The sequence below is a fragment of the Colius striatus genome, chromosome 23 (genome assembly GCF_028858725.1).
Source record: "Colius striatus isolate bColStr4 chromosome 23, bColStr4.1.hap1, whole genome shotgun sequence".
Lineage (NCBI taxonomy): Eukaryota > Metazoa > Chordata > Aves > Coliiformes > Coliidae > Colius > Colius striatus.
Window position 1 is genome coordinate 6,923,266 of NC_084781.1, and position 27,198 is coordinate 6,950,463.

The 27,198-nt window shown below is 58.4% G+C and overlaps 6 protein-coding genes and 1 long non-coding RNA gene across 10 annotated transcripts in view; 5 read left to right on the plus strand and 2 right to left on the minus strand.

Moving 5' to 3' along the window:
- Positions 1-867: 867 nt before the first annotated feature.
- On the minus strand, positions 868-1,542 carry CLDN25 (claudin 25). The gene has a single exon (XM_062013918.1). The coding sequence runs from the start codon at positions 1,540-1,542 to the stop codon at positions 868-870; it is 675 nt and encodes a 224-aa protein (XP_061869902.1).
- Positions 1,543-3,620: 2,078 nt separating this feature from the next.
- Positions 3,621-5,560, plus strand: LOC133627608 (G protein-activated inward rectifier potassium channel 4-like). Its single transcript, XM_062013919.1, has 3 exons — positions 3,621-3,788; positions 3,896-5,066; positions 5,298-5,560. The coding sequence occupies exons 1-3, from the start codon at positions 3,621-3,623 to the stop codon at positions 5,558-5,560; spliced, it is 1,602 nt and encodes a 533-aa protein (XP_061869903.1).
- Positions 5,561-7,434: 1,874 nt separating this feature from the next.
- Positions 7,435-9,140, plus strand: LOC133627609 (proline-rich protein 2-like). Its single transcript, XM_062013920.1, has 2 exons — positions 7,435-9,052; positions 9,100-9,140. Exons 1-2 carry the CDS (start codon positions 7,435-7,437, stop codon positions 9,138-9,140), a joined length of 1,659 nt encoding a protein of 552 aa, XP_061869904.1.
- UBE4A (ubiquitination factor E4A) lies at positions 8,609-18,773 on the plus strand. 3 transcript variants are annotated; one of them, XM_062013955.1, is made up of 20 exons: positions 8,609-8,674; positions 9,323-9,487; positions 9,592-9,768; positions 9,973-10,085; positions 10,685-10,837; positions 10,943-11,102; positions 11,292-11,494; positions 11,726-11,917; positions 12,363-12,696; positions 12,922-13,048; positions 13,987-14,294; positions 14,799-14,931; positions 15,116-15,303; positions 15,663-15,763; positions 15,867-15,980; positions 16,762-16,936; positions 17,033-17,213; positions 17,612-17,759; positions 18,010-18,167; positions 18,287-18,773. In XM_062013955.1, the coding sequence occupies exons 2-20, from the start codon at positions 9,364-9,366 to the stop codon at positions 18,426-18,428; spliced, it is 3,231 nt and encodes a 1,076-aa protein (XP_061869939.1). In that variant the 5' UTR covers positions 8,609-8,674; positions 9,323-9,363; the 3' UTR covers positions 18,429-18,773. The 3 variants fall into 3 exon arrangements, with proteins under 3 accessions (XP_061869939.1, XP_061869941.1, XP_061869940.1); XM_062013957.1 differs by lacking the exon at positions 8,609-8,674 and adding an exon at positions 8,700-8,716; XM_062013956.1 differs by lacking the exon at positions 8,609-8,674 and adding an exon at positions 8,730-9,220.
- Positions 9,148-22,704, minus strand: LOC133627618 (uncharacterized). 2 transcript variants are annotated; one of them, XR_009820315.1, is made up of 3 exons: positions 22,282-22,704; positions 10,156-10,319; positions 9,148-9,353 (listed from the first exon to the last, which is right to left on the minus strand). It is a non-coding gene; the product is annotated as an uncharacterized LOC133627618 (long non-coding RNA). The 2 variants fall into 2 exon arrangements; XR_009820314.1 differs by having other exon boundaries at positions 10,117-10,319.
- Positions 18,861-20,052, plus strand: ATP5MG (ATP synthase membrane subunit g). Its single transcript, XM_062013958.1, has 3 exons — positions 18,861-19,182; positions 19,354-19,514; positions 19,859-20,052. Exons 1-3 carry the CDS (start codon positions 18,876-18,878, stop codon positions 19,955-19,957), a joined length of 567 nt encoding a protein of 188 aa, XP_061869942.1. The 5' UTR covers positions 18,861-18,875; the 3' UTR covers positions 19,958-20,052.
- Positions 22,620-27,198, plus strand: part of KMT2A (lysine methyltransferase 2A) — a 43,104-nt gene continuing 38,525 nt past the window's right edge. The window contains exon 1 of the mRNA XM_062013961.1: positions 22,620-22,964. Coding sequence (XP_061869945.1) covers positions 22,626-22,964 — 339 coding nt within the window. The 5' untranslated portion in view covers positions 22,620-22,625. The remainder of the gene's footprint in view (positions 22,965-27,198) is intronic.

Here is a 27,198-nt window from a genome sequence, read left to right on the forward strand (position 1 = left end):
ATCACGTGCCCACAGCTCTCAGGGGATTAAACCAGCTGTGAACTTGGTTTGTAGCCGGTGCTGCAGCAGGGGGCTGGCAGCCCTCGGGGTCTGGGTGTGAACCCAGCCTCACGGGCTGTGCAGTGTGTCACACAGAGCTGAGCAAGCAGGCTCTGTTCTACAGCTGAATCAGGAAAAGGGAGAAGGAACTCTTAAGGAGAGCCACAAAGCACTGCTCTTGCGGCTTGTAAACGGCACGGCACACAGAACTGTATCATCAGCCCTAAGATGTGGCTGCTGCAGGGGACACAGTCACTGGCCTCATCTCTCCTGCTCCCTCTCCCCCTTGTTTTCCATGTTTATATCTCTTTTTTTTTTTTTTCCCCCCACCACAATCTTTTCTGGAGAGACCAAAGCAGCAGTGGAGCGGCAGCGCTGCCCCTCGCAGCTCCCACCCTTCCTCCCTGCTCGTGCGGGACGCAGCTGCACGTTGAGAGCACAGAAACACGCTGCCGACCACCGCGATGATTTATTGCCAACAGACCCGAGCGGCAGCGCCGGGGCAGAGCCGAGCAGCAGGGGCACGTGAGGAAGGAGCAGCAGCGCCGGGGCAGAGCTGCTCCCGCAGCCGGGCACTCGCAGGGGACGCCAGCGCAGCAGCATCCTCAGTCACTCGGCTACCAGCATCACCGGGACAGCAAGGTGCTGCCCGCTGCTCTGCCTCCCTGCCTTCCCACGCTCGCTCAGCCAATGCTGTTGTTGCTCCTTGGAAGAAGAAAAGCGAAGCAGAAACACAGACGGAGGGAAAGAAAATCCACAGGGCTGCTGTAGGAGTTAGCGAATCATCCTAAAAAGCTTGCGTGAGCCACCCCTGGGACCCCGCCGTCCCTAGATGACGAGGTCTGCGTTTTTGGGATGCGGGGGGTGGCTCCTGGCCGTTGCCCGCGAGGGGGGCGGCGGGGGGCAGGCGGGGGCCGGTGGTGTCGGGGTCCCGACGGAGCGAGTGCTGCAGGCGAGGAGCAGCCCGCCCGCGGCGAGGAAGGCTCCGGCAAACCAGCCCAGGAACGTGGCCTCCCCGAATTCCCAGCGGGGGACGATGTCGGGGACCGTGTCATCCCAGAAGTCGAGGACAGTGTTGTAGGCGACCCAGGAGACCGGTGCCAGGGTGGCCATCCCTGCCGTGCCGAACGCCGCTCCCCCGGCGAGCAGGAGCCGCCGCTTGAGCGCGGGTTTGTCCTCGCAGGCTCTCCAGCCCTCCAGCCCCGGGGCGGCCAGGAGGCCCCCCAGCAGCCCCAGCCCGTTGGACAGGCACATCAGGAGGCGGGAGACGCGCAGCTCGGGGGGCAGCGCCAGGAAGGAGCCGTGGGCTCGGCACTCCACCGCCCCCTCCTCCCGGGCGATGCAGACCTGCCACAGCCCCATGGTCCAGACCTCCAGCTCGTTCAGGTCCAGGTTGAGGTTCTTCCAGAGAGGCACGAAGGTGGTGACGCAGGAGGAGACCCAGCCGAGGAGGGCCAGCAGCATCCCTCCGGCCTGCGCCCTGGCCCGCCAGCCGCCGGCCATGCTGTCGCCGCGCCGCTAGCCCGAGATAAGCCGCCCTGAGCGGCGGCCGCGGGCATTAACGCTTGAGGAGCAGCGTCCGCTCAGCCGCCGGCCGCGTCTGGCGCCCGGGGCAGCGGACCCCAGCCTGTTCCCCCGGCACCGGGGTGTGGCCTCGGTCATCTTCCAGCGTTGCTGGCTTTTCCGTCCTGAAGGGAAAGGTGTCCCAGCTCTGCGTGAGAGGCCGGGCTCATCCCCGCAGGGCCCCGCCGCCGCGTTCCCGGCAGGGTTAAGCCAAAGAACGCAAATCCTCCGAGCCTCGGCCACCGCCAAGCGAGAGCCTTGGCAGGGGAAAGTGCCGAGGAGGGGGAGGAGGAGGACGGGGAGGGGGACTCCCGGGCAGCAGAGAGCTGGAGTCAGGCTCTTTGCAGGAGGGTTGGAGGCATCAGCCCTCATTCAGATATTCAATACATACAGGAGGCTTCGACAGCTGTGCTGGGGACGGGGACATCATCGAGGGAGGGTATTGCTCTGGCCACTGCTCGCAGGTGGACACGGGGCACCCTCAGCAGGGGCCACACTTCTTGCTGCTTGGCATGAGCAAATTGATGCCTGGGAGAAGAAGAAGACATCCTGCTGTAACAAAAACAGCAACAAAAACAGATGTGGGGAGAGGATGGGCCACGTCACCAGGAAAATCCCAACTCAGTGCTGGTGCCTGGCTCCCATCTGCCCCCGCCGCGTCCCCTCCGTGGGGTCCAGCTTGCAGATTCATCTTCCCCGGGAGATTAGCGACTAATCTCTCCTTCATCTGTCTTCCTTATCAATGACGCTTTCGGGGGCCAGGCTAGTAAATCACTGAGGAGTCCTGGAGCTGGGGGGCCTATCCCCACTGAGTGCTGGGGGGGGACCTTTGCAGGAGGAGTCCTGAAAGGAGGTGAGGTGGGGGAGCACAGACAACATTTAACCTGGAATTTGGACCAGGTGTGAGGCAGAGGGGGGTGTTTCCCAGCCCTTGACCACAGTCCTGACTCCAGGAGCATCTGCTCAAGGGTGAGAGCTGGGAAATCCTCTGGGAAACTCCTCCTGCTCCTTCCCTAGGGTGTTGGGGCCCTCGCTCCTCCCGATTAAATCGTCTGGAGGTAATTGTGCCTGTCATTGAGGCAGATTAACTGGCGACCTTCTGTGGCTGGAGCGGGATTGGAGGCAGTCACAGCAGCCCTGTCCTTCCCTCCCTCCCTCCGCCGGCCACGGTGACACAGCCCAGCACAGGAGGCCCATCTGCAGCTGCTGGGACGATGCCGGCAGTGGCTGGGCCACAGCGGGAGCCACGAGCCCAGGGCAGCACCAGTCGCACCAGCAGCCCCTCTGCCCGGACATGAGGTGGGTACCCCCCTCACACGGGGATCTGCTCAGGGCTGGGGGCCAGGGGGACAGCCCTGAGGACCACAGGTCCCGCATGGGCAGTGGCAGGAGATGCCACATGAGCAGGTCCCATGCCGGGGCAATGGCTGGGGATGCAAAGAGAGGGCAGAGTGCCCACACTGCCCAGCCGCAGCCCCCTCCTCAGCCCCACCGGTCACTGCTCTTCAGGTTGTGATTCCCAGGTGGTGACCTACCACTGCAGGGACCCAGCTGGACCCAGCCCATCCCAAGGAGCCCACCTATGGGGTCTGCATCTCTCTCACAGCCTGCACTCCAGCCCACACCCAGGGGCTGCCCAGAAGCTCTGCTCAGAACTCATTAGTGAAGTGGCAACTGTGGCTGCGGCCAGGGACCAGGAGGAGCACGGCTGCAGGCTCTTACCTGGGAATTGCCCACTGCGAGAGCTGCTCCCTATCGGGGCAGACACCTCCTTCTCCAGCTCTGCAATGCCATTATGGCTCCTAATGGGCTTAGCCATCTGGTGGCAGCCCATAGCCGCCCCAGCACTGCACGTGCTGCTGGGCCAGGGCAGCCCCACGGGACCCTGGACCGTGGGGATGTGGGGAAGGTCTGGAGACCTGCCCTGTCCCCTCCATCCAATATAACCCCCTACTCTTTGTGTCCCCCAACAGGACCCCAAGCCCAGCGTGGGGCTGAGTTCCTACCCCAGCTCTGCCATGGTGCTTCCCTGTGCCCACAGTGGCGCAGGCCGACTGGCACCCGAGGAGTTCCGTGGCCGCAGCAACTCCATTCCCCCGGCGCAGACCCCCACCGCCAAGCACATGCTGGCCTACCTGCCCCGGCTGCCCACCGACACCAGCCAGTATGGCACCTTCCCCCAGGAGGTATGGCTTGCGCCGGGGCCCTCGGGCATCCTCGGGGCAGGATGCTGCTGGGCACTCATGGCTGCCACAGGCAGTTCCTCACCCATGGGCTCCTTTGTGCCCCACAGTCTGAGCTCCCGGCCGCCCCCAGGCCTCTGGTGGAGGATGCCCAGCAACAAGCCGGCACCGCTGCTGCCAACAGAAGCGCTGTGATGCCAAACTACCCATCCCCACCCTGCTGCCGCAGCGGCCCTGGCGAGCCAGCCATGCCCCCGAGCCGCTGCACTGCGGCTTCCCAGCACTGGCCCAGTGACCTGTCCCGGTGCCTGCCAGCCACCCCGCAGGACACAGGCCCCTGCTGGTACCCACTGCAGGCGCCCACAGTCCCCAGCTCGGCACGCTGCAGGACCCCTGCCCGCAGCACGGCCACCATCCCCGAGGGGCCGCAGGGCCGGCGCCCCAAGCTGCTGGAGGAGGATGGTCCCGTGGTCCAGGTCGGCAAGAGGCAGCGCCAGCGCTACGTGACCAAGGTGGGCAAGTGCCAGGTGAACCTGGGCAACATCCAGGAGAAGAAGCGGTTCCTCTCTGATATCTTCACCACCATTGTGGACCTCAAGTACCGCTGGTTCCTTTTTGTCTTCATGATGTGTTACATCATCACCTGGGTGGCCTTTGGCACCATCTACTTCTTTGATGCGTGGGTGCGGGGCGACATCGGGCACCAGGGCGATCCTGAGTGGCCGGCCTGCATCCAGAACGTGGACGGCTTCATCTCTGCCTTGCTCTTCTCAGTGGAAAGCCAGCGGACCATCGGCTACGGCTCCCGCATGGTGACGGCCAACTGTGCAGAGGGTGTCATCCTGCTGATGGCACAGTCCATCGTGGGCTCCATGATCGACGCCCTGATGGTGGGCTGCATGTTCGTCAAGATCTCCCGGCCCAAGAAGCGCGCCCAGACCCTCATCTTCAGCAAGAACTGTGTGGTGTCCCGGCGGGACGAGAAGCTCTGCCTGATGTTCCGTGTGGGGGACCTGCGCGACAGCCACATGGTGGATGCCAAGATCCGGGCCAAGCTGATCAAGTCACGGCAGACGGCCGAGGGGGAGTTCATCCCACTGGAGCAGTCGGAGCTGAACCTGGGCTACGACACGGGGGAGGATCGCTTGTTCCTGGTGGAGCCCCAGATCATCTGCCACGTCATCAACTGCCACAGCCCCTTCTGGGACATGTCAGCTGAGTCGCTGCACCGGGAGCAGTTCGAAATCATCATCATCCTTGAGGGCATTGTGGAAGCCACAGGTGAGTGGTCTGGAGTGGCGTGTGTTGATGTGAGGGTGAACAGCTCCCTCGGGGTACCTGGCAAGAAAAACCCCGGGGCCAACCTCGGGCCCCCGGCAAGGTGTGAGTGGGGGGCTGCGAGCCCTGGTTGGGGGCTGCGAGCCCTCGTTAGCAGCAGCAGCAGCTCGCCGGTGCCTGTGGCCGGGAGCTCTGCCCGTAGGCGGCGCCAGCTCAGCCACGGCCTCGCCGCAGGAATGACGTGCCAAGCCCGCACCTCCTACACGGAGGACGAGATCCTCTGGGGATACCGCTTCGAGCCCTGCATGTCCCTGGAGAAAGGCGCCTACCGAGTGGACTACAGCCGCTTCGACATGACCTTCGAGGTGCAGACGCCGGCGGCCAGCGCCAAGGAGCTGCAGGAGCTGCAGCAGCTGCAGCAGCACTCCATGCTTAGCCTCTGCCGGGACCGGCTCAGCCTGAGCTGCTCGGGGGCTCCAGCGCCAGCAGTGCCATAGCCCACCCTCCTCCCTGCCTCCCTGCGCGGGGCTGAGGCCCCGGCCCCCGCCCCGGCAGCGCTTCTCTGTGGTGTTGCTATTGCAAAGTGGTTCTTTGATAACAAGGAACGATTAAAGCTGTTCATTAAAAACCTTCCCAAACGGCTCTGCAGTGTGTGTTTCTGTCGCACAGCTGACGGGGCGTCTGGGGCAGGGCAAGGGGTCTCCTCTGGGGTGGAGGGGGATGCACAGCCACCCTGGGACACACAAACTCCTCGCTGGATCCTGTCAGGGCTGTGGCCTCCTGATTAGCCCCATATCAACCCAAACCAGCTCCATACCCCCCACTCCCATCCATCCCAGCCCCATGCCCCCTCCAACCGGCTCCACTGCCCCGCACCAGCCTCACTGCTCGTCCAGCCTCAGTTCTACCCCAATCCCCGGCCGCACTCCTCTGCCCCGAGCCCCAATGATACGAGCCCCACGGCCACCAACTCCCCCCTCCCCAAACGCCAGCAGGATTGAAACCTTCTCCCCCGCAAAACTCCACCCTCTCCCCGCCCTCCTCCTTAGATCACCTTTCTCCCACCACTGACCCAGCTCCTTCCTAGCCCCAGCCACAAGCGCCCCCCCCCCCCCCCCAAACCACTCACCACCCCGCCGCCATACATAGAAGTATGCACATAAATGAAAGTATTACGATTTTACTACCTTTATACAACTGCAATCAAGGTATTTACACATGCAAATGTTTTCCACCATTTGCATCTCATTTGCATCTCATTTGCATCTCATTTGCATCTCATTTGCATCTCATTTGCATATCGCGCCGCCCGGACCCCCCCTCCCCCCCCTTAACCCCCCCCACCCCCCAAGAGGGAAGACATTAACGAAACAGGTCAGTGTAAAACAAGGTGTTAACGGAACAGGTCACTATAAAACGTTACATTAATGAAACAGGTCACTACAAGTCAGTGTAAAACAGGACAGTACTGGAACAGGTCACTGTAAGTCAGGGCAAAACAGTACAAAAACAGGTACTGTAAACCAGACTTTTTCTTATTCTCTCCACCCCCCCCCAACACACTCCCCAGCCCCTGCCCCACTTTACCACCCCCCCACCAAAAAACAGCACATTAATAAATCAAAAATAGGATACTATTAGTCTTTTTCATATCTTTTTCTTCTTCTCTCCACACACACCCCACCCCCCTTTACGTGTAAATAGGTTGTTTACATATGCAAATGAGAACCAGGCTTCCTTTTCTCATTTTTTATAGCACTGGTAGCCCTTTTCTCTCTGCTTTCTCTACCCCATAAGCTTAAAACTGCACAACCGATTTCAAAAAAAAAGGAATTAATACTTTATTTATATTTAACCGGGTTTTATTATTTACATATGCAAGTGTACAGCACTGATTTGCATAAAAACAATCTAATGATAACAACAATGGCATAATTATGACAACAATTCCAGACAGATCTGCCCCAGCCCACTTCCCCCCAACCCCTAACAAAATGATGAAAACATATAATTAGCTAAAACTATTAAACTTTTTTTTCACCTTTATGCAACTACAAACAGGTTGTTTACATATGCAAATTAAACATGCTCATTTGTGTGACAATGAGTTGTTGATGACGTTAGTAACTGATTTACTGCTCAACATTTGCATGTCAAGCAGCAGGTGTGTCTCCAGCACTGGTTACAGGGGCGATTATGACACCGTTGTAGTCGTGTTTGCATTTTCATTCCTGTTTCTCTGTCGTTATGAACCACAGAGTCCTGAAGATTAGAAAACATCGCGAAAGATTATCCACTGCAACTTACCCCTGCACCCGTAGCCGCATCCCCATGCCCGCGCCCCTGTGCCCGTTCCCGCATCCCCGTGCCCATGCTTCTGTCTCCATGCCCATGCCCCTGTGCCCGTGTCCGCATCACAAACCCGCACCGCTATGCCCATTCCCGTGGCTGCGTGCCCATGCCTGTGTCCGTGCCTGCCTCGCCGCCCCCGGCCCAGTGCCATGGCCGCGTCTCCGTGCCCACAGCAGCGTCGCTGTCCCGGTTCCCGTACCCCCGTGCCCATGGCCGCATCCCCGTCCCTGTACCCGTATGCCCGCGCCCACCTCGCCGCCCTCCTTCCCGTTCCCGTGGCAGCCTCACCAGCCCCATTTCCGTGTCCCCGTTCATAGCCACATCCCCATCCCCGCGCCCGCGCCCGCCTCACCGGCCCTGGCGGCGTGCTCCCGTGCCCGCTGCCGCCTCCCGGTCCCCGTGCCCCCGTACCCGCAGTCGCCTCCCCGTGCCGCGCCGGTACCTCCCTGCTCGTGCTGTGCCGTGCTGCGCCGGTACCTCCCTGCTCGTGCCGTGCCGTGCCGTGCCGCGCCGCGCCGGTACCTCCCTGCTCGTGCCGTGCCGTGCCGTGCCGCGCCGCGCCGGTACCTCCCTGCTCGTGCCGTGCCGGTACCTCCCTGCTCGTGCCGTGCCGTGCCGTGCCGTGCCGTGCCGTGCCGCGCCGTGCCGGTACCTCCCTGCTCGTGCCGTGCCGCGCCGGTACCTCCGCGCGCCCATGCCGGGCGGGGCCGGGCGAAGGGCGCCAGTGTGGTTGTTCCTCCGCGCCGCCAGGGGCCGCTGCCGCTGCCGCAAGCCCCGCCCACCGCCGCCTTTTAACAGCCGCGGCGCCCCCAGCCACTTTCCGCCGCGCGCCGCTGACGCCGTCACACCGCGACGCGCTGACGCGCACCCGCCGCCGAGCCGTCCCCGCCGCCGAGCCGTCCCCGCCGCCGAGCCGTCCCCGCCGCCGAGCCGTCCCCGCCGCCGGGCCGTCCCCGCCGCCGGGCCGTCCCCGCCGCCGGGCCGTCCCCGCCGCCGGGCCGTCCCCGCCGCCGGGCCGTCCCCGCCGCCGGGCCGTCCCCGCCGCCGGGCCGTCCCCGCCGCCGGGCCGTCCCCGCCGCCGGGCCGTCCCCGCCGCCGGGCCGTCCCCGCCGCCGGGCCGTCCCCGCCGCCGGGCCGTCCCCGCCGCCGGGCCGTCCCCGCCGCCGGGCCGTCCCCGCCGCCGGGCCGTCCCCGCCGCCGGGCCGTCCCCGCCGCCGGGCCGTCCCCGCCGCCGGGCCGTCCCCGCCGCCGAGCCGCCGGTGAGTCCCGCTCCCGCTTCCCGACCCCCCGGGCCGCCGCCGGTGAGTCCCGCTCCCGCTTCCCGACCCCCCGGGCCGCCGCCGGTGAGTCCCGCTCCCGCTTCCCGACCCCCCGGGCCGCCGCCGGTGAGTCCCGCTCCCGCTTCCCGACCCCCCGGGCCGCCGCCGGTGAGTCCCGCTCCCGCTTCCCGACCCCCCGGGCCGCCGCCGGTGAGTCCCGCTCCCGCTTCCCGACCCCCCGGGCCGCCGCCGGTGAGTCCCGCTCCCGCTTCCCGACCCCCCGGGCCGCCGCCGGTGAGTCCCGCTCCCGCTTCCCGACCCCCCGGGCCGCCGCCGGTGAGTCCCGCTCCCGCTTCCCGACCCCCCGGGCCGCCGCCGGTGAGTCCCGCTCCCGCTTCCCGACCCCCCGGGCCGCCGCCGGTGAGTCCCGCTCCCGCTTCCCGACCCCCCGGGCCGCCGCCGGTGAGTCCCGCTCCCGCTTCCCGACCCCCCGGGCCGCCGCCGGTGAGTCCCGCTCCCGCTTCCCGACCCCCCGGGCCGCCGCCGGTGAGTCCCGCTCCCGCTGTCACCCTGCCTTGCTGGGCTGCCCGTGGGGTCCTGTTTCCCGCTGCTCCTCTCCTGGGTCCTGATCGCAGCGTGTCCTCGCAGCGCCGCCTCGTCGCTCCTGCATGGCGTGGCCCTGATGGGAGATGACCGACCAGGAGAACAACAACAGCATCTCCAGCAACCCCTTTGCTGCCCTCTTCAGCTCTGTTGCCGATGCCAAACACTTTGCAGCTGTCCATAAGCAGCAGCAGCTGCGGCAGCTCACAGGTGCGGGGGATGGTAATTCCTGGGGGACGGGGGGAGTCAGTGGTTCCTAGGAGGTGGGGGGGGTCACAGGTGAGGTGTTGGGGCTGATGGTGTTGGTGTTGTAGGCGAGGAGGCTTCGGTCAGTCAGGATGACTCCGACAACAGTGTCTCGGAGAGCCTGGATGACTGTGACTACTCGGTGGCTGAGATCAGCCGTTCCTTCCGCTCGCAGCGGGAGCTGTGCGAGCAGCTCAACATCAACCACATGATCCAGAGGATCTTCCTTATCACCCTCGACAACAGTGAGTGTGGGGAGCCCTTGGTGTGTTGCAGGGGAGAGGGGGCTGATACCCTGGGTAAACGCTGCTGTTCTGGGCAGATGGGGGGGAGCAGGGGAGGGGAATGTGCAGCAGCTTGTGGCGGGCAGCTGTGTCCCTGGCCAGGCTCTGTCTGGGGGTTCCTCTGCAGTCCCCCAGCCCCAATGGGCTGCTCCTCATCTTGCCCAGGTGACCCCAGCATGAAGAGTGGGAATGGCATCCCAGCACGCTGCGTCTACCTGGAGGAGATGGCCACGGACTTGGAGGAGCAGGACTGGCTGGACATGGACAATGTGGAGCAGGTAGGGCTGGTGGCCTCGAGGCTCTACTGACCTGGGCAGTAGCAGCTGAGTTTATTTCTCCCTGACACACCTGTGCTGAGTTGTGGGGTCTTCCTGTTTTGTTGAGCACAGCCTGGGTTTACTGGCTACAGCTGTGTTGTAAACAGTTAGAGGCGTTTTGGAATATAAGGTTGAGACAGGCTCAGAAGATGCTGCTGGGAGCTCCTTTTCCTGGAGGCTGCAGGAGATTAGTGCCTGTAAATGAGATAGGGAAGGCAACAAATTTAGCCTGGATGAGGTGTGAGGGAGGAAGGGCTCAGGTCTGGCTGTGTGAAGTGGACATGTGCTTAGTTTATCTGTTGGTACAACCATATTTTTGAAGGCTTTTCCAATGAAGAGAAGGTCTAGGATGATTGCTGGTACTCTGAAAGGAAAAAGGGTTTGTTTGGTAAAGGAGAGAGCCTGAGGATTGCTAGTGTAGTGCTTTCCTATTTCATAGCAGCAGGGTGGAGCGCTTTTCTCAGCAGAGATAACAGCCTGTGCATCATGGGATTGTTTTGTCCTGGAGGTTGTCTCTATTGAGGCTGTTTCACTGTGCTCCTTTGTCTGATGGTCCCCAGGCCCTGTTCACTCGCCTGCTGCTGCAGGAGCCTGGAAACCACCTGATCCACATGACCTCTGCCAGCACCCAGAACCTCTCTGCTGACAGGGACGCAGGGGAGAGGCAGATCCTGCACTATCTCTACGCCTGCTTCCAGAGGGCAAGAGAAGAGGTAGGCAGGGGCTTCTGAGTCACCCAACTTTCTGGCCTGAGGTCACCCAGGTGGGGCTTCAGGAGTGGATGTCGTGGTCTCAGCCTTCTCGTTTTCATCGTGCAGATAACCAAGGTCCCGGAGAACCTGCTGCCCTTTGCTGTGCGCTGCCAGAACCTGACGGTGTCCAACACTCGCACCGTCCTCCTCACCCCGGAGATCTACGTCAACCAGAATGTGTCAGAGCAGCTGGTGGACCTGCTGCTGGAGGCTCTGAGAGGGGCACGTAAGTGCATCTGTGGTGCCTGCGCTGCCCTGTGCCTGGAGCTGGTGGGAGGAGTGGCCTTGGGGTGGGGGCGGCTCTGTCTCTCCTGGTTCGTGAAAGGCAGGGTCACATTTAGGTCATGGTGTGTGTTCATATGCTGAAGTTTGTGTGTGGGAGGATTGTGGTTCATCTTCTTGGTCCCCCTGCTAGAGTTTGAAGACATGACTGAGTTCCTTGAGGAGGTGATTGAAGCCCTAACAATGGACGAGGAGGTGCGGACGTTTGGGGAGGTCATGGTTCCCGTGTTTGACATCCTCTTGGGCAGAATCAAAGACCTGGACCTCTGCCAGATCCTGCTCTACACATACCTCGACATGCTGCTCTACTTCACAAAGCAGAAGGATATAGCAAAGGTAGGTGCCTTGGCTTGATTAAGAGCCTCTCATAGGTTCTGCTTGTAGGAGGGACACACGTATAGGACCTAATCTGCCTAGGTCAAGCCAACAGTACAATGTAACAGCGTTCTATGTGTACTCTTATCCTCTTCCTTTTTAGGTAGTCTGTCCTGTACCAAGCAGTTTTTGTGTTCTTTTCAGCTAGGGTTTTAGACAACAGCTGTTAGCATGTCCTGCTGTGTTCCCTAGGTTTTTGCAGGCTACATCCAGCCCAAGGATCCCAGCAATGGGCAGATGTACCAGAAGACATTGCTGGGTACTATTCTAAACACCTCCTGCCTGCTGAAGACCCCTGGTGTTGTGGAGAACCATGGCTATTTCCTGAATCCATCCCGCTCCAGCCCACAGGAGATCAAAGTGCAGGAGTCCAACATTCATCAGGTGGGCTGGCACATGGCAGCATGGCTGAGCTTTGGAAAGAGGGTTAGGAGGATCTTTAGGGCTCTTACACAGGAGGAAAGCATCAGAAAGCAAGATATAAGCACAGGAATAGTCTTGGATGCAGAAGTGGTCCCAGAGAGGGGCCTCTCCAGCTGTGTGTTTCCTCCAAGTCCCTGTTGCTGCCAGGGCTTCTTCCCCAAGAGAACAGCTGTCTTTTGAGTACTCTCCTAATTGTTTGTGCTGCTGATCTCAACCCACTCATAGTATGTGTGTTTGACATGTAATTAGTCCTGGTATCCTGGCTGCAATGTCCTCTGAAAGGCTTGTGGTACCTCCAAGAGCAGCAGGAGCAGCCCGGAGAGCTCTGAGAGCACTCACAGTGGGAGAGGCAAAAAGGTAATCCTTGCCAGCAGCTCCCTCAACTGCCTTCTGTCCCTTGAAACAGTTTACGGCCCAGTTCCATGAGAAGATCTACCAGATGCTGAAGAACTTGCTGCAGTTGTCTCCAGAGACAAAGCACAGGATCCTTTCCTGGCTAGGCAACTGCCTCCACGCCAATGCAGGCCGCACCAAGATTTGGGCTAACCAGATGCCAGAGATCTTCTTCCAGATGTATGCCTCAGATGCCTTCTTCCTCAACCTGGGAGCTGCTCTCCTGAAGCTGTGCCAGCCCTTCTGCAAACCAAAATCTCTAAAGCTGCTAACCTTCAACCCTACTTACTGTGCCCTGAAGGAGCTGAATGAAGAGGAGAGGAGGAGTAAAAATGTACATATGAAAGGTATGCCCAGGCGTTGGGGGAGGAAGGGAAAGGGGCTCTTCTGGGATCCTTCCCTCTTATATATGTCAGTCTAGGGAGAGTTGAGAGCAAGGGTAGAGCTGGATGCAAACAAAATGCTGCCTACCATCAGCAGTACTCATCCTGTGCTCTCGGCAGAGGCCCTCCTGACCCCTCTCCTCACTAGTGCTTCTGAGTAGGAGCTGTCAGAGATGCTTTTCATTCCAGGTTTGGAAAAAGAGACGTGTTTGATACCCGCTCTGAGCGAGCAGGAGCCAGAGTTTGCCAACAGCTACAATCTGGTGACAGAGAACCTGGTCCTCACCCAGTACACCCTTCACTTGGGATTTCACAGGTAACTGGCTGCTCTCAGATCAGTGTCAGGGCTGTTGCTTCCCATCTAAAACAGCAGCAAACACTCTGAATGCAGAGTAAGCTGGTTGAACTGCTGAGTACCTTTCCCTGTGTGCTTTGACTGATGTTTGAGCCTCAGGCTGACTGATTAGCTTCATGGAAAGAGGTTTTGTTCTGCTGTTGGTCACAGCCTATGCTAAGATCCTGAGAGACTCTAAGTTATTAATAGAACTGTAACAGCTGAGTGCTGGTTGCTTGTGGACAGCTCAGTTTCCCCTTCTTGGGAGAACAGGCTGTAGCCATATCACTTCTCTACTAGAAAGCACCTTTATGGTAGAGCATCTGAACTCTCCAAATCTCCCAGCAAACAGATTGTGTGTGAGGCAGAAAAATGAGGAAGCTGCCCACTTCCAGGAAAGGATTTTCTGGATACTAGAATACACTCTTTCTTAGCTTCCCTCTGCAGGTTGTTGCCTGGATACCGTGAGGTCACTGCTGATCTAGATGCTGTTCTGCTCTGGCTTATTCTCTAAATATAGTAATTGACCAAGAAGTTAAACAAGGGACTGGTTACTGAGGAACTGGGTCTGTCACCTCCCAGGGCTCTCTGGGGCTTCTCGGATCCCTGACCTGGGCAACCCGAAGGGGAGGGGGTTGCAGCTGCTCCAGCTCATGGGCTGACCCCCTGGTTTTCCAGATTGCTCTGCAGGCCTCTGTGGCTCCTCAGCACGGTCTGGATCCTCCTAGGCCCTGCCTTGCCTTGCCTTTCTTTGAAGGCTTCCCATTGCTGGCGCCCTAGACAGATGATGCACGCAAAATGGTCTGCGCTCAACTGCACAGAGCGCTTGGATTTAGGGTGAAGGGATGAGCTATCTTCTGTATTGCTGGGGCAGCCTGTGTGTCTCATCTCACCTCCTCTTTGCCTTGTTTTTTGGGTAGGTTGCATGACCAGATGGTAAAGATAAACCAAAGCCTTCACCGCCTGCAAGTGGCGTGGCGAGAAGCCCAGCAGAGCTCCAGCCCCGCCGCTGACAGCCTCAGGGAGCAGTTCGAGCGCTTGATGACCATCTATCTCTCCACCAAGACGGCGATGACGGAGCCCCAGATGCTGCAGAACTGCCTGAACCTGCAGGTGTCCATGGCAGTGCTGCTGGTGCAGCTGGCCATGGGCAACAGTGGCACGGAGCCGCTGGCGCTGACCTTCCCGCTGCCGGAGGTGCAGAGCAGCGCCTTGGCCTACGTGCCAGGTGAAGCCATACAGCCAGACCTTTCCTTGTGCAGAATACTCTGTTTGGAGAGGGTCACCTTGGTAATGTGGGGCTTTCGGAGGGGGTGTGCTTAGGGTACTGATGCTGGTGACCTTTTAAAGACTCTTCTCACTGTCAAGTTGTAAAGCTTTGATTAATACTATATTGATTTACTACTCTCTGTAAAATTCTTCTGGTGTTTTCTCCTGTTCAGGTTCTCTTCTGTTGAGGCCTTTTGTGTAATGGTGTGTGTGATCAGCAGACAGCTGCTAGGTTTCACCTCCTAAATAGTCCAGCACCTGAGAGGCAAAGTTGATCCTGTGTGTTATTGATGTCATCCGGCTGGGCATCCTTTATGGCTGCACTGTTCTGGCCCAGCTCATTTGTTTCTAAAACTTGAGTCAGAATCAGGGCAATGAGGAGGGGTGGAGTAAGTGGAAGGTTAGAAAAGGGGTAAGTGAGCCACCTGAGGAGGAAGAACTCACGTACAGTCTCTGTTTGCAGAGTTCTTTGCTGATAATCTGGGCGACTTCTTCATTTTCTTGCGGCGTTTTGCTGATGACATCCTGGAGACTTCTGCTGATTCCCTGGAGCACATCCTTCACTTTGTTACTGTGTTCATGGGTGATGTGGAGAGGTAGGTACAACCTATGGCTCTGGAGAGTAAGCTGCTGGAAGCTGGTATTGACTTTACTGATGGTCCACAACAAGCAGGCACTCCTCCACCAATATGTGCAGCTCCTGGCTGGATCCTCAGCGGCTCTGTCCTGCACCCTGGCCCTCGTGCCATCCTGGATTGGCTTTGTTGTTTTCTCTGGCAGGATGAAAAACCCTCACCTGCGAGCTAAGCTGGCAGAAGTGTTGGAAGCTGTGATGCCTCACTTGGATCAGGCTCAGAACCCACTCGTCTCGAGCGTGTTTCATCGCAAGCGAGTGTTCTGCTCTTACCAACACGCAGCCCAGCTCGCTGAGGCGCTCATCAAAGTTTTTGTGGATATTGAGTTTACTGGTAAGCACGAAGGGGGAAGAGTAGCATCTGTAGGAGGAAAGGTCTCTGGGGATTGAAGTGCACCCAGGGCAAATGAATCTGTTGGTGCTTCATGAAGCTGCTGTGCTGGGCAGGTGCTGTTCCAGCAAAGCCTCTGTCTTGCCAAACTCTGGGTCATGCAGAGCTGTATGTCCAAAAAGGGTAACAGGCAGTGCTTGTAGCTCCTTCGTCTCTAACATGGGATGGATTGAACTGCTTGGAAGTCAGCAACAGGCTTCTGATGTGTACAGTAGAAGGGTTTTCATGTCAAGCAGTGAAAAGGAGTCAGTAGCCCCTGCCTGGGCCCACTACCTGCTTGAAACGCTTTTCCTTCCGTCCAGGTGACCCACACCAGTTTGAGCAGAAGTTCAACTACCGCCGCCCCATGTACCCCATCCTGAGGTACATGTGGGGCACGGACTCGTACCGGCAGAGCATCAAGGTGAGGCAACAGGCACGTGTACAGGAGCGTGTGTGTGTCAGAGCCATATCCTGCTGTGCACTGGGACTGTGCCACGTGCTCACCCTGCCCTCCACCCCTGCAGGCACTAGCTGATTATGCCTCGGAGAACCTGGAGGCCATGAACCCTCCTCTCTTCTTGCGTTTCCTTAACTTGCTGATGAATGATGCTATTTTCCTGCTGGATGAAGCCATACAGGTAGGGCTGACCTTTGACTCCTCAGAAGATGGCTGGATGTGCTACTCTTGTTTCTGGGGGAGTATCACCTTGCCTTGGTCCTGCCCAATGAATTTCTGTGGGTAGGTACTTGCAGGAAGTGATTCCAGGCTGGTAGAGCCATGGCCTGCAGGAAGGGGTGAAGGTTGGAAGGGCAGTGGGGTCTGGGGTGCTCTCATCCCTCTGGATGTGGGAGGCAGGTCAGAACAAAGAGGAGCTAAAAGGCTTTTCTCAGATCCAGCATAAAGTGTGCTGGTGGAGCAGTGAGGCAATAATCCTGTTGCTAATCTGGATGTAGCTGGAGTGTAAATGATGTTTCTGGTTGTGATTATTTAGATTCATTTGGCTTTATCATAATAAAGGTCTTGTGCCTCAGGCACTTCTTTGGGTTTAGCAGGTATGTGCAAGGTGAACTAACGTCTCTGATGCGTGGTGACTGTGTACCTTTCAGAGCTACTTTCCATTGTTAAAAAGGACTTTTGGGAGCTTTTAATCTGCTTTACAGTTGGTTGTTGAGATGCTGGTGGGTCAGATAGGTGCTGTGGATATTGCCTAGCTGGCTTTGAACATTGATGGGCCTTCTACAGTTGCCCATCCAGACAAAAGTGTGTTTTGTAAAACATACGGTTCTGAATGGCCTTTTCAAGTGCTGTGTTGTACCTTTCATGGCCTGATTTGGCCTCTGCTAGGCTGGAGCAGCATGGAGCAGTCCTGGCTTTGTTATTGCTGTTCTCTCAGCTACTTCCATGCGCTGTCTTTGCAGTACCTCAGCAAGATTAAAATTCAGCAGATCGAGAAGGACCGTGGGGAGTGGGACAGCCTGTCCCAGGAGGCTCGGCGTGAGAAGGAGTCGAGCCTGCAGATGTTTGGTCAGCTGGCGCGCTTCCACAACATCATGTCCAACGAAACCATTGGCACGCTGGCCTTCCTCACCTCAGGTAGGGAGAGACACCCTGCTGGGACCTGGGGAAGGCCTTTGATCTCAGGGGATGGGATTGCTGTGCAGCTCAGGGAACTGTTGGTTTCTCTTCCAGAAATTAAGTCCCTGTTTGTGCATCCTTTCCTTGCTGAGCGCATCATCTCCATGCTCAACTACTTCCTGCAGCACCTGGTTGGGCCAAAAATGGGAGCTCTGAAAGTCAAGGATTTCAGCGAGTTTGACTTCAAGCCACAGCAGCTGGTGTCTGACATCTGCAACATCTACCTGAACCTCGGGTAGGTGACAAGGGAGAGCTGGCATGTGGGGTGTTGGGAGCTGTTCCAGGACATCCCAGCAAGCAGAGCTCTGTGGGGAACCGTGCTGGCAGGATTGCTCTGCCTCCTTCCCACAGCCCTGAGAGGGGCTTTCTGGAAGCACACTGTGCTCCTTGGAAGCAACAGTCATGTGAATCATCTGGGGAAGTCAGCTAAAACACAACTAGACGAGACTGAGCATGAGGGTGATTACGTTCATATCATGGGTCATTTTTGGAGGAGGCCTGGGAGAGATGGTTAGTTATGGTCAAGCTTTGAGCTCTTAGCTGTGGTAATGCAGTTGTTGGTAGGGGTTTGTGCTTTGCAGACTGATAAATGTGTGTTATTAAACATCTGCTTTCTTTTAACCTGTGACCCAGGGATGAGGAGAACTTCTGTGCCACAGTGCCCAAGGACGGCCGCTCCTATTCTCCCACGCTCTTTGCCCAAACAGTACGAGTTCTGAAGAAAATCAACAAGCCTGGCAACATGATAGTGTCTTTCAGTAACCTGGCTGAGAGGATTAAGGTGAGAACTGCAGTGAACTTCAGCTTGGGGAAAAAAAGGTATATCTGGTTTCTGGCATCCTTTTTCTCTGTGTATCACTGCATTTCTGCCATGGAGCTGGATTTCTGTGAGTGGGGCTTCCCCTGAGGCTCGGGTGGGAGGGCCCCCACTCAGTACAAGCCTGTCAGTGCTTTCAGCTTCCTGTTAAGAGCAAACTCAGTTTTGAAAGAAGTGGGAGGCTGGGTTTCTAAAGGCCACATGTGCCTGCCAGTCTCTTGCAGACCGCCAGCAGCAGGAGGAGGAGACGTATGCAGATGCCTGTGATGAATTCCTGGATCCCATCATGAGCACCCTGATGTCAGACCCTGTCATCCTGCCCTCTTCCCGCGTCACTGTGGACCGTTCCACCATAGCCCGGCACCTCCTCAGGTACACACCATGTGCTTCGGGCTGTAAGCCTTTTTTGGCGTCTATTTCACTTTTCCAGTCCCTCTTCCTGGCCTGTTTTGGGGCTGCCCAAACCATCTTCTCTATGCTTTGTTTTTTAGTGACCAGACAGATCCTTTTAACCGGAGCCCCCTTACCATGGACCAGATCAGACCAAACACAGAGCTTAAAGAGAAGATCCAGCAGTGGCTCGCAGAGAGGAAAAAGCAGAAGGAGGAGGAGCTGGAGGACAGGCTGAACTGAGATCCGGGATCTTATGCCCGGGCCTCACCTTGTCATCGCTGACGCCATAACTGCCTTGCAGGAGTAGTGGGAGCTCCAGAGCCACCCTCCTCCAGCCTGTGTCCTGTGCATCGCCACCACCTCCGGAGCCTCCCTTAGCGACCTCCTTTTCTCTCCCTTGTTCTCTCTTTTCCTTACAAGACTTTACTCTTTAATACTAAGACTTTCCACTGCGCTACAGCTTTGAGCCTTTGCTTGGGGGAAGACTGAAGCCTTGGCTGTGGGGCTGGGCACCCTGGCCCTCTGTCTCTTGTCCCTTATGTTGGTCATGTTCTTCAGCACCACCAAACACTTTGCTCTGCTCTAGTTGCTGTGTTTAACCTCTGTTCGGCATGAAAGTGGTGCCCCTGCAGCCCCTCCCAGGATGAGCCTGCTGGGAGGGGTGGGAACGGAGCAGGGGTGGGGGAAATGAAATACAGAGCGGCTCTTAGAGCTGGCGCTGGAGGTCTGGCGGCTGTAGCAAAGCCTCGTGGCTTTGGCGTGAGGGCGGCTGGGCGCTTGCGCGGGGCGACGGACCCAGCCCGGGACTCGAACCCGCGGCCTCGAGTGCGCCGGCGCGTCCCGCCCCGCCCCGCCGCGGGGTCCTCGCGTGGGGCTGCCCGCGGCTGGCGCCTGACGGCGGCGCGGGGTGACATTGGCGGGGCCGGCAGCATGGCGCAGGCAGCACAGAGGCTGGCGCAGCGCATCGCCACGCAGGGGCCGCAGCTGCTCAGCGGTGAGCGCGGGGGCGGCGGGGCCGGGGGCGGCGGGGCCGGGGGCGGCGGGGCCGGGGGCGGCGGGGCCGGGGGCGGCGGGGCCGGGGGCGGCGGGAGGGACGCGCCCGGGGCGCTGGGGGGGAGCCCCGCTGCTGGAACGACGCCTCTCCGACCGCTTCCCTCTCCCGCAGCCGCCGTGGCGTACTCGAAGCCGCGCTTGGCCACGTTCTGGTACTACGCCAAGGTGGAGCTGGCCCCACCGACGCCCGCCGAGATCCCTCGCGCCATCGACAGCATGAAGGCCTTGGTCAGGGGCTTCCAGAGCGGCCGGTTGGCGCAGCTCACCGTCAAGGTACGGGCTTACCGTGCGGCTGAGGCTGTGCTGAGGCTGCTCGGCCCTGCGTTGCCAGCGGCTCCCGCAGCAGGGGTGCTTTGAGAAATGAGCTCTCAAAAATGGCTGTAAAAAGGAGCACTACCTGAGACTGTGCTGAACGTTTCGGGAGCGTATTCAAGACAGGGTTTGGCCAGAAGCAGCTGAATACGATAAATACTCTGTTGTGCTTTTGGCGTTTTGCTCAAATTGTTCTCTTCTGAATCAGTGGGTGGTTTGGCTTGTCCATACATAAATCCTGACTGCAGAGGTGAAGGAGCTGCCGTGGGAGCCAGTGTTCTGACTGGTGGGTTTCTCCCTTTTAGGAAGCAGTGAGGAATGGTCTGGTGGCCACGGAGGTGCTGATGTGGTTTTACATCGGGGAAATCATCGGCAAGCGCGGCCTGATTGGTTACAATGTCTGAAGGAAGACTTCCCCCACCATCCCTAACACCATCCCTGGAACCACGCTTCCTGGGTCTGTAGCACTGTCTGTGATAATAAAGGAGGCAGGAACTGATGTTGAGCTGTTGTGGTGTTTTGTGGTGGTTGGGACACGGACCTATCTTTAGCCCAGGAGTGCTGCTGGCAGTGGAGAGCAGCTCCTCGGAGGGGTGGCTGCCCAAAGGCCTGTCCTGTGCCCCTGGTGATGCCGCTGAACATTCCTGCGCTGGGGCTGGGTCATTGGACAACTTCCTTGCTTCGGGAACAGCACTAAGGAGGGCGTGAGAGCCTCAGTTTCCAATCCACAGTGCAGACAGTTCTGTGTGTTTCTGCACATATTGCATCAACTAGCAGGAACCAAACAGAAAGGCCAGTGCTTTATTTGCACTGCTACGAGCTCTCTGCTGTGGCTCTGACACAGGGTAAGCAGAGTATGTCTTGTGGAAGCCTTTGAAGGTAAGCAGAGCATTCCTGTATGTATTGCCTTGGCTTGCTGCTGGCTGGAGGTGTTAGCTGCCAAAAATCTGCAGGCTTTCCTTTTTCCAAGCAGCTTTCAGAGGCGTACACAAAAACCTGGTGGGTCCCCTTGCGCTCTAGCGTGTTCATAATGTGTGGGAGGCAGCAGTCCTGCTGGAGCAGGACTTAACTCTTCTTCTTGTCCCAGAAGGTGGTTCCTGGTCAGTATTGCTCCCTTTTGATGCTGATTTGCTCCTCTGGGCCTCTTGTCTCCCTGGTGGACCCACAGCCCTGCAGCTTGGCTGCCCCAAGGGACTTCAGCACTACACCATGAGCACAGCTGTTGTGGTTCTTCCCACAGCTGAGATGACCTTTTCATCACATCACAGCAAAACACCCCCTAGACTTCAGAAAGGTAATGCAGGTGAGCTCCCACACCTCATATTTGGTCACCAGCAGGTCATTGTTGACAGCGATGGAAAGCAATTATTTTTGTTTCTGACCCACCAGCTGGGGATCACAGTTGGTAACAGGTCACCTCCACTGGAAGGATGGGGAAACAGGCTAAAAGAACTCACCAGCTTTACCTGGTAAGTCTGTAACACTGCCAGTGATGGGACTGGGCTTCCAGCCCCTACCCAGACACGGCACCCTGCATTCACCTTTACATATGCCTGTCCAGGACCTTGCTATGCCCAGTACAACTGAGCAACACTGCCCCTAGAGAAAGCTCTGTTACACCTGAGACAGGCTGGGCACTATTGCTGAGGACATGTGATCTGACACTCCCCTCTAGGAAGGTGACTCTTCTAGCAAAACGTGGTGGAAACCCTAACCAGGGCTGTGGCCAAGCGCCCTGGCTGAGGGGTTGGCACAAGCGGGTGCTTGGAGGCAGACACCCCCAGTTTCTGGGGTGTGGGGGCTGCTCAACCCGCTTCATTAAGAGGACTGAACTTGACTAGCAAAGCCCAGCAGAGCTTGGAAATGCTCCATCCTTTCCATGCTCCCTAAAGCGACAGGACACATCTCATTTGAATTTTGCTCCCTCGAAGCCCTGAGGGAAAAGCCACCCTTGCCCTGCTCCCCCAGCAGAACCCTGGCAGGGCATCAAGCACGACATAAGCAGAAGCAGTAGGCTCTAAAGCTTTTTGTGGTCTCTGCTCTGTGGCAGATACTGGCTTGTTGCTTCTGCCATGGTCCAACAGCTTTCTTCTCCTCAGTCACTCCCTTCCTTTAGCTGGTGGACTCCCAAGGAACCAGGAGTTTCACCTGCCCCCTGCAGCACCGTTTGATAACCCGGTGCTTGCAGTGGTGGTGTTCTCAGGGACGAGAGCTGGCCCTCACTGGATACTCACACGGGTCTAGATGTGCTGTGCAAGATGGAGGCGAGCCTGCGGTGTGACAGGCGGGAGCGGAGGGAGCCGCGGCCCGCTGCCCCATCTGTGCCAGCCTGGAGCCCGTAGTGGGACGCGGCCCGGCCCGCCGGGCCCGGGGTAGCAGGTACGCGGGGCTGGGAGGGGAAGGGCTGACGCCGCCGCGCCGCTCCCCTTTCCCCCCGCTCGGGTGTTCGGAGCCAGGCGGCCCCGGCGTCCCGGGGCTCCGGCCTGTCAGGGCGTGAGGCGGCTCTGGGCGCTGCGGCCCCGCGCCCTGGCTGCGCACCGCAGGTATGCGGGGTGCCGACCGGACCATGCTGGGTCCCGGGCCGCGCCGAGGGGAGCCCCGCGCCCCGCATAAGCACTGACGTTACGGAGGGGGCCCGCGGGGCTCTCCGTGCCGAATGCGCGATCCCGGGCGCCAGCGGTTGTTGCTCTCGCTCTGCATTGACGTCGCGATTATGCGGGCAGCTTACGTCTCCGTTATGCGGCAGCCAGGTTCCGGGGCTCGCTCGCGAGGTTCCCCCGCGCGGGTATGGTCCTCCGAGCTATGCGGGGCTGCGGCGGCGGGAGGCCGAGCTATCCAGCACGGGGGGCCGCGCTGGGTCTCGGGCCCAGGGCCCTGCATATCACCCAGCGTTATGGCGGGCAAGCATCCGTCTCGCATGGCTTACTCAGGCGCCCGGGCGGCGAGATGGCGAGGCCCCGCAACCTGCATGGTTTCCGCCGTTATGCAGCACCTATGCTGGCCGGCGAAGCTCTATCCAGGGCGCGGGGTGGGGCCCGGCCCCGCTCTCTGGCTCGTCGCCTCACAGTAAAGATGGCGCACAGCGGTCGGTGGCGCTTCCCTGCCCGGCCCGGCAGCGGCGGCTGGGGCCGCCGGGGGCTGGGGGGGTCCCGGCTGCGCGTGCCGGCCGTGCGGAGCCTGCGAGCCGCCGAGCCGGTGGCGGCGGCGGGCGAGGGGGAGCGCGGCGGCCCGTGCTCCGGCGGGGCGGCGGGAAGCGGGGGAGGCGGGGCAGCGCCGGGCTCCGGCGGCTCCGGGGGCCCCGCGGCTGGGGTTGGACCCGGCTTCGACGCGGCGCTCCAGGTCTCGGCCGCCATCGGCATCAACCTGCGGCGGTTCCGCGCGGCCTGCGGCGCCGAGGCGGGCAGCGGAGAGGTGAGGAGGGGCAGCGGGGCGGGGGCGGGGGTGGGGTGGGGAGCGAACGGCGAGGGCTGGGAGAGAGAGGGCGCGGCGCGGCCCGCGGGTCCCGGCCCGCAGCATCCCCGCTCCGCCCCGGCGGCCGGCACACCCCCTGCCCGCACACCCCTCACCCGCGCCGCCCGGACACACCTACCGCGCCCGCGGGGCCCGCGCCGCCGCTCCCGCTCCCCGCACAAAGGGCGCGCCCCGCCGCCGGGCCGCCGCCTGCCCGCGGGGAGGGAGCGAGCGAGCGGCGCGGGGCGGAGGGGGGGGCGCGGCGGGCGGGTGGGCGCCCTCCGCCTCCGCGCCGCGCGGGCCCTCCCCGCGCACGCGACTTACCGTCGGTGTGTCCTCCCGATGCCGCCGCCGCCTCCATTATCCTCCTCCCTCCGCTCCCTCTCCCGCGCCCTCCGCAGGGATGAGGAATGCGCTTTCCGCCACCGGGAGGTAGGATGGGGCCGGGGGGCGGCGGCGCCTTTCCCCGCGGGGGATGCACCGCATCGCGGGGCCGGGCCCTCGTTCCTCTCCGTTGCGGAGGATGCTCTGCGGGATAACGCGTCCTTCTGCGGGAGAGGGGCCTCCGGGGGGGGCAGGGGCTGCTCCGAAGGGATGCGCTGCAGTGGGGGCCGGGCACCGGCGCTCTGCCCCTCCGCCTCCCCGGACGTGCAACCAGACCCAAGGGTGGCAGGGCCGGGGCAGCGGTTTGCTGTCACCTGGAGTGCTCGCTGGCTGGGTTTTTTTGCCTTTCTTTCTTTCTTTTTTTTTTTTTTTTACATGCTTGATCTTTTTCCTGATTTTTTTAAAAAAAGCCTTTCTAAGGTAGCCAGAGCCAGAGTCTGACAGCAGCCCACCCATTGACAGAAGAGGGAAGACATGATGGGGGTGTGTGACTTACTACAAGCTGCAGCGCTCCTTTCCCTTGGTTCTTGTTTTGCATCACTTGTTAGCTGTGCCCTTGCACCGGCAAGAAAATTCCCCAGGTCCTCTGTACCATGGTTTTGAAAGGCTCGTTCTGTCTCTCCATTTGCAGGCAGGTTGTCAGCCATAGAGCGGGTGAGCGTATCTTTGTAGTTTGCTTATTTGAGAAGCAGCTGCTGTGCTTTTGCATCGCTGGTGATACCAGAGTTTATTAGCGCATACCTAAAAACAGAGTGTTCTTGTGTCCTTCCATCTCGGTTTTGACGTTTTCTCTCTGGTGCTGGGAAGTGGAGCTGGTTGCTCGTGATGGGGTTGGACTGGCTCTTGGGCCACAGAGTTGCGGTGTGGGCGATGAGAAGGTCGTGTTTACAGGTGCGGAGCTGATCAGGGAAACGCTCTTAACTTCACCAGTCCAGCCCCTGAGGTTTTACCTCTGGTTGTCCACCAGCATCCCTTTTGTTGAATAGCAGTGCTTTAGAATTCTTGTACACGTTTCTGGTTGCAGTAGACTAGGTTCAGTGGAATTTACCGGGTCTACTTGAAAGAGGTTGCTACCTGAGGGGCACCGGTTCAGTGGCAGAAATGAGTGCAATCTGGCTAACCAACCTGACCACAGAGTTGACAGCTCAGGAGGTTTTCATGTGGGGGGAGGCGATTTGCTTTGGTTTTTGGTCTTTTTCCTAAGATGACATTCAGTTGGTTTTTGCTGTTTGGTGGGGTTTTTTTTCAAATTCCACTTTTCTTAAACTATATTTTTGCACCTCAAAAATACCGTAAAAGACTTGAATATGTCTCTGTTGCGAACAGCTGATGAAGATACTGGCCTCCTGTGTCTTGGGAATTTTACTTCTTGCATCACTTTTCTGTTTTGCTCCTAAAAGTTTCTGTCTAATAATGTAACATACTGTGGACAGCAGCGAGGAAAGTTCTGTGTGGCTTGGAATGTGTAGATTGAACTCTACCTGACCACTCGTAAGTAGCGAAGGGTTAGACCCCAGCTGCTTTCCCTTGCTCCAGGTTAGCAGCATGTGCTAGCATTCTTGGGCATACTTGGTGAACGGAACTCTCAGGAATTTGGATTTAGTTAGCTCTCTCAGTTGGTTTCTTTCCTTTGGTGATGCTAAAGATGCAAAGCACCTTTGCGTGCAAGGACCGAGCTCTCCTGACCGGTGCCTTACTCTGCATGTGTTATGGTTGTGGTGAAGATGATGCCATCGCTGCCAGTCACCAGAAGCTGTAGGACAAGGTCCGCTCCTCTGCAACACAAGTCCTCTGTGGGATGGGAGTGGGGCTGTGAACAGAGCTTCAGCACATCCAGGAAGTCAAGTTGAGGGCAGCTGTGCATTGGTGTGGAAGCAGTGAAGCTCTGGTGCTGGTGTGGTGCCCCGCTTTGAGTGCAGCCCCTCATCTCCTAGAAGGGGCTCCCAGGAGACCCCTGCTTAATGGAAAGGACCATGTCCCTTGTATAAATGCCTGGTGCAGTCACCGTTCTGTCTGCAAGGTTGAGGGTCTCCCCTGAACTAATCCAGTTACAGTCCTCAGCTGAATTGGCATTCTGCATTGAGAATAAACTGTGTGTTGGGAAGTTGAGTTCAGGAGCCCATGGTGACCAGGGGAAGAAGCTGTGTTATCTTTATATGTACAACTTCTGCCTTGCACGCTTATTTTTTTGACCTCTTGGTGGCACACTGCGTTTTGGCGTTCACTTGTGTTAAGTGCCTGTTGCAATTGTGCATTGCGATCAGAATTTGACATAACAAAAAAGAAGTTGAGAGCAAGTGTGGTGATTGGCCTTTTCCTTGTCTCCTTGGCTGTTTTGTTGTGTGGAACAGACTTCATTTCTCTCTAAAAGGTGCTTGAATTCTGGCATAGCCCCTGGGTTCCTGGTGACTTTGTACAGATCTCTGACTTGTGCTGCAGCTCGGTGTTTCGCTGAGCTGTCTTGAAACTGGCTGGCTTTAGGGGAGCAACATTATGATACTTGGTTTTGGCACCATAAGAGCTGGTGGAGGGGGGGACTTTTTGCACAGTAAAGCTATAACTGGTTGAAAACAGCAGCATTTGTCCCACATGTTCTCCTTTCTGCTGGGTGCAAATGTCACTTGAGTTACAAGGTAAATATGATTGTTATGTTACGTAGATGTTGAGTATAAAAGGAGTTTGCATGTAGTTACTAAATATCTACCCTGCCTGTCAGCTCAGAGTTCCCTCCCATCCCTGAAGTTTAATTGAAGACATAAAAGTTGAGAGCGTGTTGGATGCACATTGGCAGTTTCCTCCATTAATCTGCACCAGCTTGGAAGCGTCAAAAACTTGAGGCCTGAAGTGGAACAGGGTGGTGACAATGGGGTCTGTGGCAAGCAGCATGGCTGCTGCTGTATGTGGGTCGTCATTTTTTATGAGGTACACGTGTGAGTCGCTGACTTGTTTTGAAATGGTACTAGAGCCATGTGCTGGGAGGGAGGAGTGGCTTCCATACTGTCACCACTTGTCAGGCGTGAGCTGGAAGTACAGATAACTTCTTTCCTCCACGGGCATTAAAATTCTGTCTGCCTCAAAGTTTCCTGCCCTAATGTTGCTTTGAGTGGCCTCTGTAAAACTGCCCAGGCTTTTAATCTGTGAGGCAGAGGTGTAGAGCCCTCCCTGTTGCTGGGAATGTGATTACTGCCTGTGCATGGGGAGATCACTGCTTGTGGGTTTGGATCTAAAACATGAGGTACATGGTGAAGATTATATAGACTGTGACTCGAGAGTTGGAGGGCTCCTTGCTGCTTCTTTCTGAAGATTTGTGTGCTTCTTTGTCAGAAGTGTGACTTCCCCATCTGTGTGATTTGATCAGTGTTACACTGACCTCAGAACCCTTAGGGGAGGGGTTTTATGAAGCTTTTTGGCAGAAAGGAATTTGAGGTTCCCCGTGAGAATCTGGTTTTGGTGAAAGATAGTGTCACTGGTCTCACTAACAGCAGTGATGGGTAGGTGAGGCGGCGTCAGAAGCAGCAGCAATGTGGGCTGGCCAGTTTGCTCCGGGAACTTTTTGAATGCTGTGTCTTCTTCATTTGGAAGGCTCGCAGGGCAGCCTCTCGCGGCAGTGTTCCATTGCTGCTTCTGTATTGCCATCAAGGCTCTGAGCTACAGGTTTTACTGTGCTGCAAAACACAGTTGGAGGAAATAAGGAAAGAGAAAGCATGACTCTGAGTAGCAGTTCACTTCTTGGCCTCTTTTAGCTGGCTTTTGAGGGCGTCTCTGAGGCAGCATCCTCCTGACCTGTTGAGTACATGTGTGACAGTGTGGA

Bases quoted from the DNA above. Each gene is read 5' to 3' on its own strand.
- CLDN25 (XM_062013918.1), bottom strand. From the start codon at position 1,542: ATGGCCGGCGGCTGGCGGGCCAGGGCGCAGGCCGGAGGGATGCTGCTG.
- LOC133627608 (XM_062013919.1), top strand. From the start codon at position 3,621: ATGGTGCTTCCCTGTGCCCACAGTGGCGCAGGCCGACTGGCACCCGAG. The intron at 3,789-3,895 runs GTATGGCTTGCG...TGTGCCCCACAG, and splicing joins ATGGCACCTTCCCCCAGGAG to TCTGAGCTCCCGGCCGCCCC. The intron at 5,067-5,297 runs GTGAGTGGTCTG...GCCTCGCCGCAG, and splicing joins GGGCATTGTGGAAGCCACAG to GAATGACGTGCCAAGCCCGC.
- LOC133627609 (XM_062013920.1), top strand. From the start codon at position 7,435: ATGCTTCTGTCTCCATGCCCATGCCCCTGTGCCCGTGTCCGCATCACA. The intron at 9,053-9,099 runs GTGAGTCCCGCT...GCCGCCGGTGAG, and splicing joins GACCCCCCGGGCCGCCGCCG to TCCCGCTCCCGCTTCCCGAC.
- UBE4A (XM_062013955.1), top strand. From the start codon at position 9,364: ATGACCGACCAGGAGAACAACAACAGCATCTCCAGCAACCCCTTTGCT. The intron at 11,103-11,291 runs GTAAGTGCATCT...TCCCCCTGCTAG, and splicing joins GGAGGCTCTGAGAGGGGCAC to AGTTTGAAGACATGACTGAG. The intron at 14,932-15,115 runs GTAGGTACAACC...TTTCTCTGGCAG, and splicing joins TTCATGGGTGATGTGGAGAG to GATGAAAAACCCTCACCTGC.
- ATP5MG (XM_062013958.1), top strand. From the start codon at position 18,876: ATGAAATACAGAGCGGCTCTTAGAGCTGGCGCTGGAGGTCTGGCGGCT. The intron at 19,183-19,353 runs GTGAGCGCGGGG...CCTCTCCCGCAG, and splicing joins GGGGCCGCAGCTGCTCAGCG to CCGCCGTGGCGTACTCGAAG. The intron at 19,515-19,858 runs GTACGGGCTTAC...TCTCCCTTTTAG, and splicing joins TGGCGCAGCTCACCGTCAAG to GAAGCAGTGAGGAATGGTCT.